Source organism: Aedes aegypti, chromosome 1 (assembly GCF_002204515.2).
Source record: "Aedes aegypti strain LVP_AGWG chromosome 1, AaegL5.0 Primary Assembly, whole genome shotgun sequence".
Lineage (NCBI taxonomy): Eukaryota > Metazoa > Arthropoda > Insecta > Diptera > Culicidae > Aedes > Aedes aegypti.
In genome coordinates, this window is record NC_035107.1 from 21,553,942 (window position 1) to 21,570,863 (window position 16,922).

Consider the following 16,922-nt stretch of genomic DNA (forward strand, 5'->3'; position numbering starts at 1 on the left):
ACTACCAGTAACCTTTTTTAAACAAATCTTGTGAATTAATTCAAACATCAAGGCTCATCATTTGGTTTTTTCGTGCACGTTTCATTCATTTAGTGCAATAGAAGATGCTTGTTTTTTTTTTTAAATTAGTTTTATACAAAACCGGAGTTGCAGGCGTGTAGAGTGGTAAAGATCAGCCGGCTGCCGAAGTTTTGTGTGAGCTGCTCTATTGTAAGATGTGGAGAATGCATCACATCCGAACATTGAAAATCGCCGACGAATTTGTCAAGCTAAACCTTCGTCAATCATTGCCCGGTATGGAATAATCCGTGTGAAAGCTGGCAAGTACATTTCCGCACATCTAATAGCACCGGCAGTTTAATTGGGTTATCGGTAATGTCATCTATAAAATGGCAAAGTTCCGACGAGCATGGTATTCAAATTAACTTCTTCCGTAAACAAAACTTATTCGTAATTTCACTTAAAAAAAAACACTACCGATCGCAAAATACGTGTTGACTTAAATGAAAAAAGTGACAGTTGGATTTATGTAACGCCCTGAGCACACAAATTCTTGATTAACAGCCATGGTTTCATGACTTGTAGTCATGATATCATGAAACATAAAATTTTATGATTTCATGACTTTTTGTTCATGATTCCGGCATCGGATTTTTTTTCCGTGTACCACTTCTAGTACTGCATTTGGTCTCTCGTTAGTGCAAAAGGTACCCAAGTTTGACAGATCGCAGTCCACTTTTTACGGCATTTTAGATTACCTTATGAGCCATAAAATTTTGGACAACCACAAGGGACATGGAGGTCTTTAATTTGTCTTTGTATAAACGGTGTATATAAAGCTAGCATTACTGTATATGTACAATTGAAGTTGACTTAAAGTGGGAAAGGGCCCCACAAATGTCGAGTTAACACACTTTAATTATTTCAACGACCTCACTAAAACGTTTCGCCGAGAACCCGACAACTGAGCATTCGGTATATTTCAATTTTTAATCTATTTTTTTTTGCCGAGATTTCGGTGAACGTTACCGAGATTCGAATAATATTTACCGAAATCTCGGTGAAAGTTTTGCAGAGAATGGTCAAATTACTACCGAGAAATCAGCTGTTGTGTTCTCGGCGATACCGTTTAAGTGTGATTGTTATAAGCTATAAATTAAATATGGCTCTAGTGGGACCCACTTTAAATCAACTTTAAATGTACATATACAGTAATGCTCGCTTTATATACACCGTTCATAGGTAAAAATTACAGCTTCAGCAACATGGTTACTTGGAAAGTGGTATTTTCTGACAGGCATTTGGTTTAGTTATTATACTTTGACATGAGACGACTCGTCTTAGGTGTTAGTGAACAATCAAAACTACTAGATAAAAATGGAAAACAGTCACAAAATGTGTTAACATTGAAATTCTAGAAACCACAAGCGTAATTTTTCCTGTTATTGATGTGAGGATCTAAAATACACGTAAAGGGTTGTTCATCAATATCGTAACACAATTTCGTCGATTTTTCTAACCTCCGTTCTTTGGAGAAACAGATTGCGAGTTTAGAAATCAAAACTAAATTGTATTACACGCGATTAATACGGATCCAATAATTTCCTCCAAAAACAGTAACGTAAATAATGAACGTCCCATTAATTTATTTTAGTCATCTCTCATCAGTAATTGCCCCTCGAATTATTTTCAAAAAATTTTAGTGAATCTTTGTTCCAACACACTTAAACGGATTAGTAGAGAACCCAACAGCTGATGTCTCGGTAATAATTTGACGATTTTCGGTAAACGTTTACCGAATCTCGGTAACGTTCGCCGAGATTTTTGCGAAAAATTTGGATTGCCGGAAGTACCGAGATTCAGCATTCAAAATTACCGAATTCTCAGCTGTTGGGCTCTGGGCGAAAAGTTTTACTGAGGTCGGTGAAATAATTTACAGTGAGAGGCAAAATAAAGTGCCCACCTTACCAGTTTTCGAATTTCTCTCATTGATTTGGTTCAAATTAAAGTTAACACACCTAAATCTTTTGTGATATTTTATTTTTGATGTTCTTTTAAAGTTGCACTTACGAAATTTTGATAAAAAAAAGAATTTTACTTAAAGAAAAAGAAAATCAATTTGTATTGAAAAAAAGTAGTGACAAAAATAAGTGCCCACTTCCTTCTTGGCCCCAGAAAAGATGATTTAAGAAAAATAAAAAGCAATTTAATAGTTAATGTGTCCTCCTTTGGCCTTAAGGACTTGCTGGAGGCTCTTCGGCATGCTTTTCACCAGGTTTTGTAGGTGTTGTGGATCTAGTTCTTCCCAGGCGCGCTCCAAGGCTTCAAAATAATTATTTTTGTTGGTAACACCAGTTTTTTCAACCCTGGCATCGAGAATCGCCCACAAATTCTCGATGGGGTTGAGGTCTGGGCTTTGTGGAGGCCATTCCAGCGGTTTAATCCGACAAGACCGGAAAAAAGACTTGGTCTTCTTTCCAGTATGCTTCGGGTCGTTGTTCTAGAGAAATATGAATTTCTCTTCAAGGCCCGTCTGGATCAGCGAAACCTCCAGATTTTCCAGCAAGATGTTAATGTAGGAATCTGCCATCATTATTCCGTCGATTTTCACGAGGTTTTCTACTCCACTCCATGAAAAACACCCCCAGACCATCACATTTCCTCCTCCATGCTTCACCGTTCCTTGGATGTGGTGCTCTGCATCACACACGAGCCCGCCGCTCTCGGTTAGACAGCTCGAGCTTCAGGAGCGCCACATCCAAGGAACGGTGACGCATGGAAGTGTGATGTGATGAAATGTGATGGTCTGGGGGTGTTTTTCATGGAGTGGAGTAGGAAGCGTCGTGAAAATCGACGGAATAATGACGGCAGATTCCTACATTAACATCTTGCTGGAAAATCTGGAGGTTTCGCTGATCCAGACGGGCCTTGAAGAGAAATTCATATTTCTCTAGAACAACGACCCGAAGCATACTGGAAAGAAGACCAAGTCTTTCTTCCGGTCTTGTCGGATTAAACCGCTGGAATGGCCTCCACAAAGCCCAGACCTCAACCCCATCGAGAATTTGTGGGCGATTCTCGATGCTAGGGTTGAAAAAACTGGTGTTACCAACAAAAATAATTATTTTGAAGCCTTGGAGCGCGCCTGGGAAGAACTAGATCCACAACACCTACAAAACCTGGTGAAAAGCATGCCGAAGAGCCTCCAGCAAGTCCTTAAGGCCAAAGGAGGACACATTAACTATTAAATTGCTTTTTATTTTTCTTAAATCATCTTTTCTGGGGCCAAGAAGGAAGTGGGCACTTATTTTTGTCACTACTTTTTTTTCAATACAAATTGATTTTCTTTTTCTTTAAGTAAAATTCTTTTTTTAATCAAAATTTCGTAAGTGCAACTTTAAAAGAACATCAAAAATAAAATATCACAAAAGATTTAGGTGTGTTAACTTTAATTTGAACCAAATCAATGAGAGAAATTCGAAAACTGGTAAGGTGGGCACTTTATTTTGCCTCTCACTGTAAGTGTGAACCAAACCACCTTATAACACCCCTTATAAAACCCTCCTCCATTAAAACTTCATGTTGCTTGCAAACATGGTTCAAAAACAATGTTTACATGCTAAAATAAAAAAAAAATGACAAAGAAAAAATGTCCCGATTTTGTCAGCCTATAATTCATCGAGGGGCTCACAAAATCGGGTCCTTACTGTATTATTTAAAGTTGAACACAATCATGTTTGAAGTAACTCACAATGCTTCGTAGTTTCTCGTCTGAAGCTTGAAAGCTTCTCCTCAGAAGCTTGTAAGCTTCTCCCTAGATGCTTGGAAGTATCTCTCAAGAAGCTTAGAAACTTTTCTCTTGGAAGCTTCTCTCCAGAAGCTTGGAAGCTTCTCTCCAGAACCTTGGAAGTTTCAGTCCAGATGCTTCAAAGATTATCTCCCGAAGCTAGGAAGTTTCCAGAAGTTTGTAAAATTTTTTCCGAAAGCTTCTCTCCAGAAGCTTGGAAGCCATCCAGGAGCTTGTATGCTTCACTCCCGAAGCTTAGAAGCTTTTTTCCAGAAGCTTGGAAGCAATCTTCTCACCAGAAGATCGGAAGCTTCTCCACAGAAGCTTGGAAGCTTCTCTCAAGAAGCTTGAAAGCTTTTCATCAGAAGCTTGGAAGCTATTCGTCAGAAGCTTGGAAGCTTCTTCTCAGCAGCTTGGAAGCTTCTCCTCAGAAGCTTCAATTTTTTTTGTCTCAGAAACATGGAAGCTCCTCTCCAAAAGCTTGAAAGCATCTTCTCAGAAGTTTAAAAGCTTATTCTCAGAAGCTTCGAAGCTCTCCCTAGAAATTTGGAAGCTTCATCTCAGAAGTTTGGAAGTATCTCTTAAGAAGCTGAGAAACTTCTCTATAGAAGCTTGGAAGCTTCGTCTCAGCATTTTGGAAGCTTCTCCTGAGAAGCTTCAAATTTTCTATTTAGAAACTTGGAAGCTTCTCTCCAAAAGCTTGAAATCATCTCCTTAGAAGCTTGAAAGCTTATTTTCAGAAGCTTGGAAACTTTTCCTCCGAAGCTTAAAAGCTTCTCCATAGTAGTTTGGAAGTAGCTATCCAGAAGCTTAGAAGCTTTTTGCTAGAAGCTTGGAAACTTCTCTTCACAAGCTTGGAAGCTTCTCCTCAGAAGCTTGGAAGGTTCTCCTCAGAAGCTTGAAAACTTCTCCCTAGAAGTTTAAAAGTTTCTCTGAAGAAGTTGAGTAATTTCTCTATAGAAGCTTGGAAGCTTCTTCTCAGAAGTTTGGAAGCTTTTACTCTGGAGTTTGGAAGCTTCTCCTTTGAAGCTCGGAAGCTTTTACTCAGAAGCTTGAAAGCTTTTTTAGAAAAGGTCAAAAGCACCTTTTAGAGAAGCTTGAAAGCTTATCGTAAAGGAGCCCGAAAGCTTCTCTTAAAGAAGCAGGAAGGCTTTTTATCGAGAAGCTTGAAAGCTTTGCCCCGAGATGCTCTCAAACAAGGAAGCACCTCACAACAGCTTCTACATAGGAACTCAAGAGTCGACCAGCAAATTCAAATCGAAAATTACGAGCAATTTAGAGCATTCCATAAAAAAAGCTTAAAGAGTCATTAAAGGGTTTAACATCCCATTGATCCCTTTCATTCAAAAGTCATCCCCGCCGCTTTTTCGACACCTCCAACGCAATTTGCCAGCAAAATTCAATCTCTGTCACATTTCGCCACTGTCGTCAGCAAAAATTTCCTCCGGCATCGTGATCCGGTCTGCTTTAAACGCTCCGTGTCCCGTGCTATCGATTCATTCGTGCTGCATCCGCCCGCCCTAATCCGCACTGACAGTAAAAGGATTTATAGACTCTGAAGCTGGCAGAGCTTTGGGTCTCTTTTGGAGCAACATTTTCCGAAGCTATTTTCAACCTTTCACCCCTTTTCGCTGTTCGCCATTTGCCGACGGTTCTACAGTAGCGAATCGAATTTATCTGAATTTACTGTGCAGGAGGATCAAAGACAAAATAGGGACGTAGTAGTCGTGCTCAGAATAGGTATTGGTTCTAGTACTACATTTGGTCCTAGTAGTCGGGCTTAGAATGGGTACCATTTCTAGTACTACATTTGGTTCCTTGGTACTACACTCAGTACCCAAGTTTGACAGGTCGCAGTAGAATTTTCACGGCATTCTAGATTTTGCTGTACTACTTCATGTTGCATAAAATTTTGAGTAACTGCAAGGGACACCAGGGACCTGACTGTGTTTATTTTGTCTCTGGCAGCACTGTAAAAACGGCGCTCGGAATGCTTTCTCGGCTTAGGCCACAGCTTACCAATCTTCGTCCGGAGGACCAGAGAAGTGAGATTCTCTAATCCATTTGTCTGCCGGTTGCTGCTGTCAGATCTCAGGACTTAGTAGGCGACGCCTGCTGTTGCTGTCTGGTTGTTGTTTATCCAGACGGATAGCGCCACCAATCGGCAATCGGCAGCAGCTGCAACGGGCCGGCAAATGAGAACAGCGCACAAACAAGTCAATGGAAATTAATTTGATTTCCGTTTGTTCCAGCTCGGCACTTTCCGGATTCGAACGACCGACGGACTGCCCGGATAAAAACGTACCATTCAGTGAATGCAGAACAATATAGAAGTTGCCATTCAAAACAATACATAAACTATTTTTTTGACCGTGAGCTGCCATTTGAAAACCATTTAAATCCGTGTTTACACTGTAATCTGCTACATTTTGCCTCATGTAAAAAATAACAAACTTTTTTTGAATGCCTTATATAAGAAAATATCAATATTGTTAAGATTGTAATCAACCAGTAAGTTATATTGTAATTTTTACAGTGAATTATTCAAAACAATATTCTGTAAAGTAATTTATACTGTATTGTAGTTTTAATGTTTTGTATAGTATTGCTACAATAACTTATATTGTTATGTATAATATTTTTATCCGGGTTAACTAACTGTTTGTTTTTATTTCCCTTCTCTCTCTTTTCGCAGGACATACCGCTGCACGTCGCCATGATTTCCCATCTGTTGATTGCGTGGGACCGGAAGCGCTGGCTGACGGATCCACTCAAGGCCCGGCTGCCGGCGTTCGTGTGCAGCTGTGCCTCCTGGCTGGCCGGAATGGTGATTGCGCTTCCGTATCCGATCTACACCACCTATCTGGATCTGGGGGTGAGTATTCGAGTGATTTGTAGTGATTAGATGGTGGAAAGTAGATTGGAATTGCATTTTGATTTAGCGAAGTAGGAAAATAATGAGTTCCTACCTTTATGTGGTTATCTTGAAAAAGTCGGTACATTTTTTGAGACACATTTTCATACCTTTTGTAATGATCTTGAGCTAACCCAACGCGTTGATACGTTGCCTTTGATCCGCATCCCAAGTAACCATGGAGCATTATATCATTGCTTATATAAAGCAGCTGCATTGCCGTAAGCCTACCATTATAGTAGTTTAAAAGTGGAAAAAGGCCCTGATATAGTCGAACTAATGCAATAATGTTTATAAAGCAACCAAGCAATTCATAAAGTAATATTAGTGCATTAAGGTGAAACAGTTAGGAATCAACTTCTAAGATTGCACTATAACTTCAAAGGCACAAGTCTCGCGAAGAAAGCATCCAACAACAGTGTACTTTTTATTTTGGCTTTGTGCACTAGCAGAAAGCTTAAAATAAGAAGATCAGAAACATTTGCCAACTATTTCTCCAGTTTAGTGCCTTTGAAAACGTGAGTAGGGGCACAAGTCGGCCATTGTGATGGCCATCTTTGGATTCTGAGATGTTTCACCTTAATACATTTGTAATGTAGCGTTAATGCTCTTTTGCTTGACAGCTCTTGTAATTTGTCGAATAAAAGCAATGTCGCATCAGTATTGTTGATATGTATGTATGTAGTAGAATACTTGCAATATTATAATGCTTGGTGTTACTTGGGATTTTTCCGATTATAATGAATTTTATTCCTTGAAATAAATAAAAGATACTTCACTGGGTAGCGAGCCTACTAGCATGACGTTTCTTCTCCGATAATAAATTGATGAACCACGCCTCCTACGATGGAGAGCTTTAATCTCCATTATGGATGCGTCTGTTGCCAGACGGTTCCTTCTACGAATCCGGTCAAACCCACGTGGAGGCAGAGTGCCTTCAACCAATAGGTACGCGTTGAAATTTATTTCAATCGATTTTCAGCGGAATCGCCTTTCGAATCGTTGCGATTTGGCTCGAGTTCGGGGAGGTCTACTTATACGATTCTGTGTATAGCAACTGCGATATTGTTTCTCATTAAAAAGCCACGGGATGCGAATTGATATGAGTGCTGTTGGTGCGGATTAAAATAAACTCAAGATGGAGATTTTCGATGATTCGAAGGGGATTAATAAGATTGGCTTTTATCAAGATTGATACACAGGGGTTTATAAAGAAATTGAGCTCTACAAAATGAAATGATTTTGACTTCTTGATGGACGTATCCGCGTGGTAGGCGTAGGAATATTTATTATCCAAGTAGTCGATAATTCAAATTACGAAGTTTGAACACAACGCTGCTGGATGAAAAGCTTGGTAGCTTTTCCTAGAAGCTTGGAAGTTTCTTGTCGCCTGAAGCTTGGATTTTTTGTCAAAAGCTTGATTTTTTTGTCAGAAGCTTGGAGGCATGATGTCTAAAACTTTGAAGCTTCTCACCAGAAGCTTGGATGCTTCTCACCAGAAGCTTGGATGCTTCTCACCAGAAGCTTGGAAGCTTTTCACAAGAAGCTTGGAAGCTTGTCGTAAGGAGCTTGGAAACATGAAGAAGCATGGAAGCTTCTCGGCAGAAGGATGGAAGCTTCTTGACAGAAGCTTGAAAGCTTCTCTTCAGAAGCTTGCAAGCTCCACACCAGAAGATGGAAGCTTCTCTTCAGAAGCTTGGAAGCGTCTGTTTAGAAGCTTGGAAGCTTCTTACCAAAAGCATGAAAGCTCTTCACCAGAAGCTTGGAAGCATCTCTTATGAAGGTTGGAAGCTCCTCACTAGAAGCTTGAAAGCTTCTCTCCAGAAGCTTGGAAGCTTCTCAACAGAAGCGTAGAAGCTTCTCTTCAGAAGCTTGGAAGCTTCCCTCCAGAAGCTTGGAAGCTTCGCCTCAGAAGCTTGGGAGCTTCTCTCCAGAAACTTGGAAGCTTCTCTTCAGAAGCTTGGAAGCTTCTTCCCAAAAGCTTGGAACTTCTCACAAGCTTGGAAGCTTCTATCCAAAAGCTTGGAAGGCCTTCTCAGAAGCTTCGAAGCTTCTTCCCAGAAGCTTGGAATCTTTCATCAGAAGCTTGAAAGCTTCTCACTTGAAGCTTGGAAGCTTCTCGCCAGAAGCTTGGAAGCTTCTCGCCAGAAGCTTGGAAGCTTCTCTCCAGAAGCTTGGAAGCTTCTCGCCAGAAACTTGGAGGCTTCTCTCCAGAAGTTTGGAGGCTTCTCTCCAGAAGCTTGGAGGCTTCTCTCCAGAAGCTTGGAAGCTTCTCTCCAGAAGCTTGGAAGCTTCTCTCCAGAAGCTTGGAAGCTTCTCCTCAGAATTTGGAAGCTTCTCCTCAGAAGCTTGGAAGCTTCTCCTCAGAAGCTTGGAAGCTTCTCCTCAAAAGCTTGGAAGCTTCTCCTCAGAAGCTTGGAAGCTTCTCCTTAGAAGCTTAGAATCTTCTCCTTAGAAGCTTGAAAACTGCTCCTAAGAAGCGTGAAAGCTTCTCTCCAGAAGCTTGGAATCCTTCATCAGAAGCTTGGAAGCTACACCTCAGAAGCTTGGAAGCTTCTCCTCAGAAGCTTGGAAGCTTCTTCTCAGAAGCTTGGAAACTTCTCCTCAGAAGCTTGGAAGCTTCTCCTCAGAAGCTTGGAAGCTTCTCCTCAGAAGCTTGGAATCTTCTCCTCAGAAGCTTGGAAGCTTCTCCTCAGAAGCTTGGAAGCTTCTCCTCAGAAGCTTGGAAGCTTCTCCTCAGAAGCTTGGAAGCTTCTCCTCAGAAGCTTGGAAGCTTCTCCTCAGAAGCTTGGAAGCTTCTCCTCAGAAGCTTGGAAGCTTCTCCTCAGAAGCTTGGAAGCTTCTCCTCAGAAGCTTGGAAGCTTCTCCTCAGAAGCTTGGAAGCTTCTCCTCAGAAGCTTGGAAGCTTCTCCTCAGAAGCTTGGAAGCTTCTCCTCAGAAGCTTGGAAGCTTCTCCTCAGAAGCTTGGAAGCTTCTCCTCAGAAGCTTGTAAGCTTCTCCTCAGAAGCTTGGAAGCTTCTCCTTAGAAGCTTAGAAGCTTGACCTTAGAAGCTTGGAAGTTTTTCCTCAGATGCTTGGAAGCTTCTCCTCAGAAGCTTGGATGCTTCTCCTCAGAAGCTTGGAAGCTTCTCCTCAGAAGCTTGGAAGCTTCTCCTCAGAAGCTTGGAAGCTTCTCTCCAAAAGCTTGGTTTTTTCTCCTCAGAGGCATGGAAGAATTTTATTAGAAGCCTCTCGTCAGAAGTTAGGGAGCTTTTCGTCAGATGCCGGGAAGCATCTCATCAGAAATTTGTAATCTTCTCTTCAGAAGCTTGAAAGCTTCTCATCAGAAGTTTGGAAGGTTTTCTTTGGAAGCTTGGAAGCTTCTCTTTAAAAGCTTTACAACTTCTCCTCAGAGCATGGAAGAATTTTATTAGAAGCTTCTCGTCAGAAGCTTGGAAGCTTCTCTTCAGAAGCTTGGAAGCTTCTCTTCAGAAGCTTAAAAACTTCTTTTCAGAAGCTTGAAAGCTTTTCGTCAGAAGCTTGGAAGCTTCTCGTCAAAGCTTAGGAAGCTTCTCGTCAGATGCTGGGAAGCTTCTGATCGGAAGCTTGAAAGCTTCTCAGCTCGATTCTTTTAGAGAAGCTAAAATACTTCTCCATGAGAACCTCTAAGGTTTTTCCATTAGAAGTTTGAGTCTGTTGCCAATGACGCTCATAAACTTTTTCCAATAATGAACATAGATTTACAAAATTTGTGATATATCTACAAAGGCTTTAAATTAGTATTACGTTTAAGCTTACAATCTCAATATATTTCATAGCATACTTGGCCACGTTGTTACCAAAGTTTAAAAAAGAAGCCTACTTAGCTCTAACAATCACTAAACTACTTTGATAAAACTCTAAATACGCACATCTGCTCTTCAACAAAATTATTCTTCGGTGTAAATTGTCTTTTTCGATTTGCGGATGATCAAACTTACGTTTATGACATCCAAATACGCCCCACCTACTAGGTTAAACTAGGTGATAAATGATCCAATAAATTATCAAAATTTCGCAGCGTCGTCCCACAATTAAGCCCAGATAAATATCAACGCAGTTCTAATTTGCAACTGCTTGGTGGGAAATCCTTCTCATAAATCATCAACTAATGGCGGCGAGTAAACACGCCATGAGAGTATGTGTGGACACTGTGCACAGCCTCCAATGATAGGCTAATATATCTCTCACGACAAAAACCCAGCCACAAATTTTCCGGCTTGCGGGACCTACGCCCAAATCGGGTTGGAACAACCTAAACGAAAGCGGAATCCTAACATGTTTGATGAAATCTTGTTTTTATTTAATAACACGATAGAGAAGGTTCTTTCTAATACTTTGACAATTTTCCCTATTTGCATAACAGCTTATTCATTAATTAAACTTCAATTCTGAAACATACGTTGAAATTTCAACGCTGACACTTTTGATCATCTCTGACGCTTAACTCATCGAAACCCACTGGGGTTTTGCTTTTTGGCTTTTTTGTGTCTGACATATCGGAAGGGTCTTAACTTTTTAACCCTCTAATACCCAACCCCGCCTTTAGACGGGGTACACTTTGGAATTTTGTGTATTTTTTCGTAGCTCGCAAATCAAAATGATTTTATTTTTGGCTTATACCTTGACTCATAACACGCATATAAGAAAAGTTTTTTATGACTTTTGAAACTTTTTTGTATTTTTAGAAATTGTTTGAAAAATTGCATTCTTATATAACCTACAAATGCCTGGGCTTCATTTAACGTGTAATATAAAAAATCGTACCTTTTATATTTTTCTACGATTAACCTATCACAAACGAAGAGCCTGGTGGTATTAAAATCATTCAAAACCTGTTTTTCCTTTAGTTACACGGAAAATAAAATACGCTCCGAAAATAAATTAAAAATTTAATATTTTTAAAAATACCTTAACAATTTAAATTTTTATTATTGCCAAAAATCAACAACTAGAAAAGGCTTCAAGAAAAAATGAAAAAAGCTAGGGATGTTCAAAAATAAAAATTATAAAAATCAAAAACCAAAATTTAAAAATTTGCGATTAAAAATAAATAAATGCCCAAAACGTGTTTAGAACGATTTTAGATAACGAAAAATAATACTTAAATCGAAAATAAAAATTTGGGTATTAGAGGGTTAATAACACCATATAGAATGTTTTTGCTGCTACTTTTACAATTTCTAATCTAATTTATAATTAAACTTCAATTTTATAAAATGCGTTAAAATTTCTACCTTGACACTTCTGATCATCTTGGACGTTCACTTCACCGACAAAAAACGACTGATGATTGGTTTTTGACACTATGGGCTGATTCATCTGACATTTCGGAAGGTACACGGAAAACAAAATTCACTCAAAATCTGAGTTACTATCTTGAGATGTGGCATGTACTCAAAAACCAAGAGAATTTGTTTTATTCATACTTAATCCAATGCAATACATTAGAAAATTGAGTAAACGTGTGATTCTGACGTAAAATCAAGCATTTTGTACAAAAATGGAGATAGGATTTTAGGACCCTTTTGAGAGTTATGCTCCTCATTATGGCGAATTTTCCTAAATTTTCCTCTGCATCAGTGTCGTCAAGGCTTGCTATGTTCTGCGACTAGTTGCTGACACTTAAAATAATTTTCAAGTAAAAGTCGAATGTATACCACTCATTTAAATATGATATGGGAAAACCTAGTGAGACTATAAAACTATGCTCATAATAAAGCATAGAGTAAATCCTCTTAATTACGGTTCAAACCGCAAATCACTGCTGATTTTCTCGGTCAGCTGGGCGCGGAATGGCCCGAATTAAGATTCACCACAGCAATAATACACGAAAGCTGCCATTCCACAGTTAAGTATGGCTCGTTTCAACAATCGTCTTCAAACAAAAAAAAAAAACGGCACCCAAAAACCAGAGCGAGCAGTTATTTCCGCTCGCCGGGGTAAACATAACAAGGAGCAAAGCATAATACGCAAAACGTAATCTGCCTAAACTGTTTTCAAATGGAACCCTAGCCGTTGCATATTTCAACCATCTTTTCGCGCTGGCAGACTTTGCTTCCATTAAAATGGCTCTCGGTGGTCTCAAATTGAAGATAATACGTTTAAAGTTATATTTTTATCACACATTTCTCGAAACCTTATTCATCATCATCTTCTTCTTCTTGGCATGGGACAGAGCCTGCTTCTCAGCTTATTGTTCAATGAGCACTTCCACAGTTGTTAATTAAGAGCTTTATTTGCTAAAGTTGCCATTTTTGCATTCGTATATTGTGTTGCTGGTACGATAAAACTCTATGCCCAGGAAAGTCAAGGATATTTGCATTACGAAAAGATCCTGGACCGACCGGGAATCGAACCTAGACACCTTCAGCATGGGTTTGCTCTAACTACTCTATCCACTCGGCTAAGGAAGGCCCCGAACCTTATTCAAACAGCCGTAAATCAGAAGAATTAACACAATTAGTTTATTGATCCTACGTGATTTGCAGACAAAATTCTACACCTTCCACTCTGAACCAACTTGATTTTCACGTTTATAACGTTTAATGTATGAAATTACAAAACGATGTAAGATTTCCAACTTTCGTAACCTAACCACGACTCTCTCTGCTATGTTATATAGAGAGAGACGAAGTTTAGTCACTTTCGAAATCACGAATCGAATCAAAACAAAGCACTACTTGAGTCAATCTTACACTGGTACAAAAGTGGAGTGAGTAATTTAACGAAATCGTGTATCATTTTGTAATTATTTTTTTGTAGGAAAATGTTAAAAAATCAGAAATTTTAGACGTGCTGCTTACATGTACATTGTTGAGGATACACTAAAGAAAATAAATAAAAAAAATGTTTATTTTTTTCAAATGGATTTAGAAACAACGTTTTAGTTCTTCTCATTTTTTTCCTTCAAATCGTGTGAAAAAGTAATCGAGATTTGATTTCGATGAGGGTACACGGAGAAAATGAAGTACTCAAAAATGAGTTCATTCCACTCAATTCCGGGGGTTCGTGCGTTAACTTAACTTTGAGTTGATGGTGTGGATGTTATTTTCATTTGGAGCCATGCGAAAAAAAAACTACTGGCTAAGTTCTTTTCACTCAACCGGCAGCTCAAATAACTCAACTTCCTATGCCACTTACTCAAATTTGAGGTAACGCACAAAGGTTCGGTTTTTGGGTTGTTTTGCTCTTCGCTCTCTGACAACAATAGAAGGAGCGAATCAAATAGGGAGAGAAAAATAAGTTATAAAATACTCATATCTGCGTTTTTCGTTTTCTCCGTGTAAACCATTTTGCATAAAGGTATAATGAACGTGTCGTATAAAGCCGTTTCATAAATACAACAACAGACAACATTTTAAAAAAGGCATACAATTGGGTCTTAAAATTTTTAATGAAGTCTTGTTTTTACTTAATTTACTACTTTAGCAATTTTTCCCGCTCAAATAACGGCTGTATCATGTTTAAACTTTAATTTAAAAATTGGGTCCATAGGTGAACCTTGACACTTTTGATCATGTTTGACATTCGCTTAGTCGTCACGTTTTTACACTGGGGTTGTTCCTATCTGACATTTCGGAGAGACACGGAAAACAAAATACACCCAAGATTTGAGTTTAAGCCAAGGGGTGTGACAAAATCTAAAAAAAACATAAAAAAATGTTTTTTGGACTTAAATCATCGGAAAACATTAAAAAATTGAGTAAACATGTGTTTTTGACCTTAACTTAAGCGTTTGGCACTAAAATTGGGACAGGGCTTTAGGACCCCATTATCATTATGCCAAATTTCCATTATGCGAAACGACTACGCCTAAAAATATGCGAAACTATTTTATGCTAAATGGCTCGCACCATTAAGGCCTTACCGTACCGTGCGGAATTTGCCTGGAAGTAGGATCATTTAAAAAAATCTATAGGAGTTCGAAAATAAGTAATGTACTGAAAGTCAGCATCGACAAGCTTGTTAATTTTTGCTAAAATAATAATATTTAGATTCATTGAAGAATTTCCATTCGATTCTACCCCATTACTCCGAATGCCATCAATCCAAACGCCATCAACCCGAATTCCGAAACCCCGAACTATCCATCACCCCGAATGACGTTACCCCGAATTCCAATATCATGGGGAAATGTCATCAATATTATCATGTCAAGATAATTCTCATTCTTCATTCTCCTGCATTCACGCAGATAGAATAATAATTGAAGACGTTTGTGGAGAAATAAAAAAGAATTAAAGAACTCTTAGAGAAGTACTTGAAAAATTTCCCAAAAATATAATAATAATCTGTTGCATTATTCTTTGGTGAATTTACTGAGAGTTTGTGGAAGAATCCTAAGAAAAACTTCTTTAAAAGTTTCTAGAGGACTTCATCAGCATTTTTTGGAGAATTCTAAAAAAATGTTCTCAAGCTGAAACTATTTAAGAGGAGGATGAACTTTTTGAAACCAAGTGCTACTGTGATAAATTCTTGAGGAATTCATGTAGGAATCCTTGTAATAACTCGTGTATGTATTCCTGAATATATCTTATCACACAAACACCCAAAATTAACTCTTGAAGAATTGCGAGAAAAAACATCTTGAGGATTTTCTGCACCTATTATTAAAAGAATATCTCAAGGATTTCCCGAAATAAATGTTTGGGATCCCAACAAAACTTATCTCTTTCTCTTTTGTAGTAATTCATGGAGGAGCCCCTGGAAGAACTCCTGGAGAAACAAATGGAATATCTTCTTAAATAATTCGAAGAAACTCTTGGACTTATTTCCAATTTTGGAGAAAATCCTCATAGAAATTCCAGAGGGAATTTTTCGAGCAATTTCTGTTGAAATTTTGAAAAATATCTCGGAAATCATCTAACAAAAATATTGGAGGAGAAATTCTTGGAGGAACATTTTCGAGAACTCTCCGAATAATTCCTGGAGTTCTATTCTATTCTAATTCCTGGAGGTCTTCTGTACTTTTGTGTGGAGGATCTACTGATAACTACTTGAAAACTATCAGAACAAAATTCTTTGAGATTTTCTGGAGAGATCACCAACAGGATTTACTGAAAAACTTTACTGCTTTACTTTTAGAGTAAATTACTACTTTACTGAAGAACTTTTTAGGGTGACCTTTGAAATTTGTTTGGAGCGATTTCTGATAGTTTCTGGAATTCCTGAAGAAATATCTGAAACAAAGTTAAAATATTTTTTGGAATGTATGTCGTGGTATTCCCAAAAAAATGTTTTGAAGATTTTCTGCAGATATTTTTGAACGAAACATTGAAGGAAACTTTAAAAGCACTACTTGAGGAATTTCCAAGAAAGGGGTACTACTGTGGATCTTACTGGAATTTTTCTACAATGGAAAAGAGAGGGTTGAATTCAAGAAATTCCAGTTTATCAGCTAAAACCGATCCATACAAAATGTATGGGAAAATGTTCACCGACGGAATATTTTTAGCCTTCAAATAACAAAATATTAGCCCAAATTCTGAACGCTTTCGTAAAAATATCAGAGCTACAAGAAAGTTCATTATGTATGTAAGACTCGTAGAAACTGTGTTTCGTCATCCACCATAACGTCAAAAACAACAAACCAACGAGTTACTAATTGATTAGTGCGATCGGTTTTGTTATTTAAATATTTAATCTTGAAAATTTTCGATATGGCTGGATTTGGTTTAATTAACCCCCCTACCGGCAGCTTCATTTTCTACCGATAAAAAATATTCAAATAGCGATACCATTTTTATTTCTAGATAATTTTGCATAATTTTTTCACAAGTTCTCAAAGAACTCTTCAAGTTTTAGAATATGTGTCGAAATTGATAATTAGTCTTCGGGATCCGAAGATATTCCAATATTCCTTGGGGGACCGACGCGTAGCCATAGCCCACGAAATATCTCAGGCTACAGAATTTTTATCGTATTCGGATATTCAGTCGTCTTTGAGTAATGAGCATTTATGTTTCTGATACCACGCTGGACAAAAAAAAAAATATCTTGAAAAGTTCAAAAAACCTCGAGTGGTAATTTTTAAGATTTCTCCAGGAATACTGACCCGATCTGTATGATTTTTTCAGAGTAGCTCCTTATTACCTGGTATTGTACAGTACACATTTTAGTTTTTTAAATAAATTGATCAAAAACAAAATGGCCACCAAAGGCATTATATATGGAGAATGTCGGTCCCCCAAGGAACATCGG

General features: G+C 38.3%; 1 protein-coding gene across 1 annotated transcript in view; it reads left to right on the top strand.

Annotated features, from left to right (window-relative positions):
* The window catches only part of LOC5575945 (G-protein coupled receptor moody), a 565,627-nt gene that overhangs the window by 190,416 nt on the left and 358,289 nt on the right, over window positions 1-16,922 (top strand). The window contains exon 3 of the mRNA XM_021839119.1: window positions 6,483-6,662. Coding sequence (XP_021694811.1) covers window positions 6,483-6,662 — 180 coding nt within the window. The remainder of the gene's footprint in view (window positions 1-6,482; window positions 6,663-16,922) is intronic.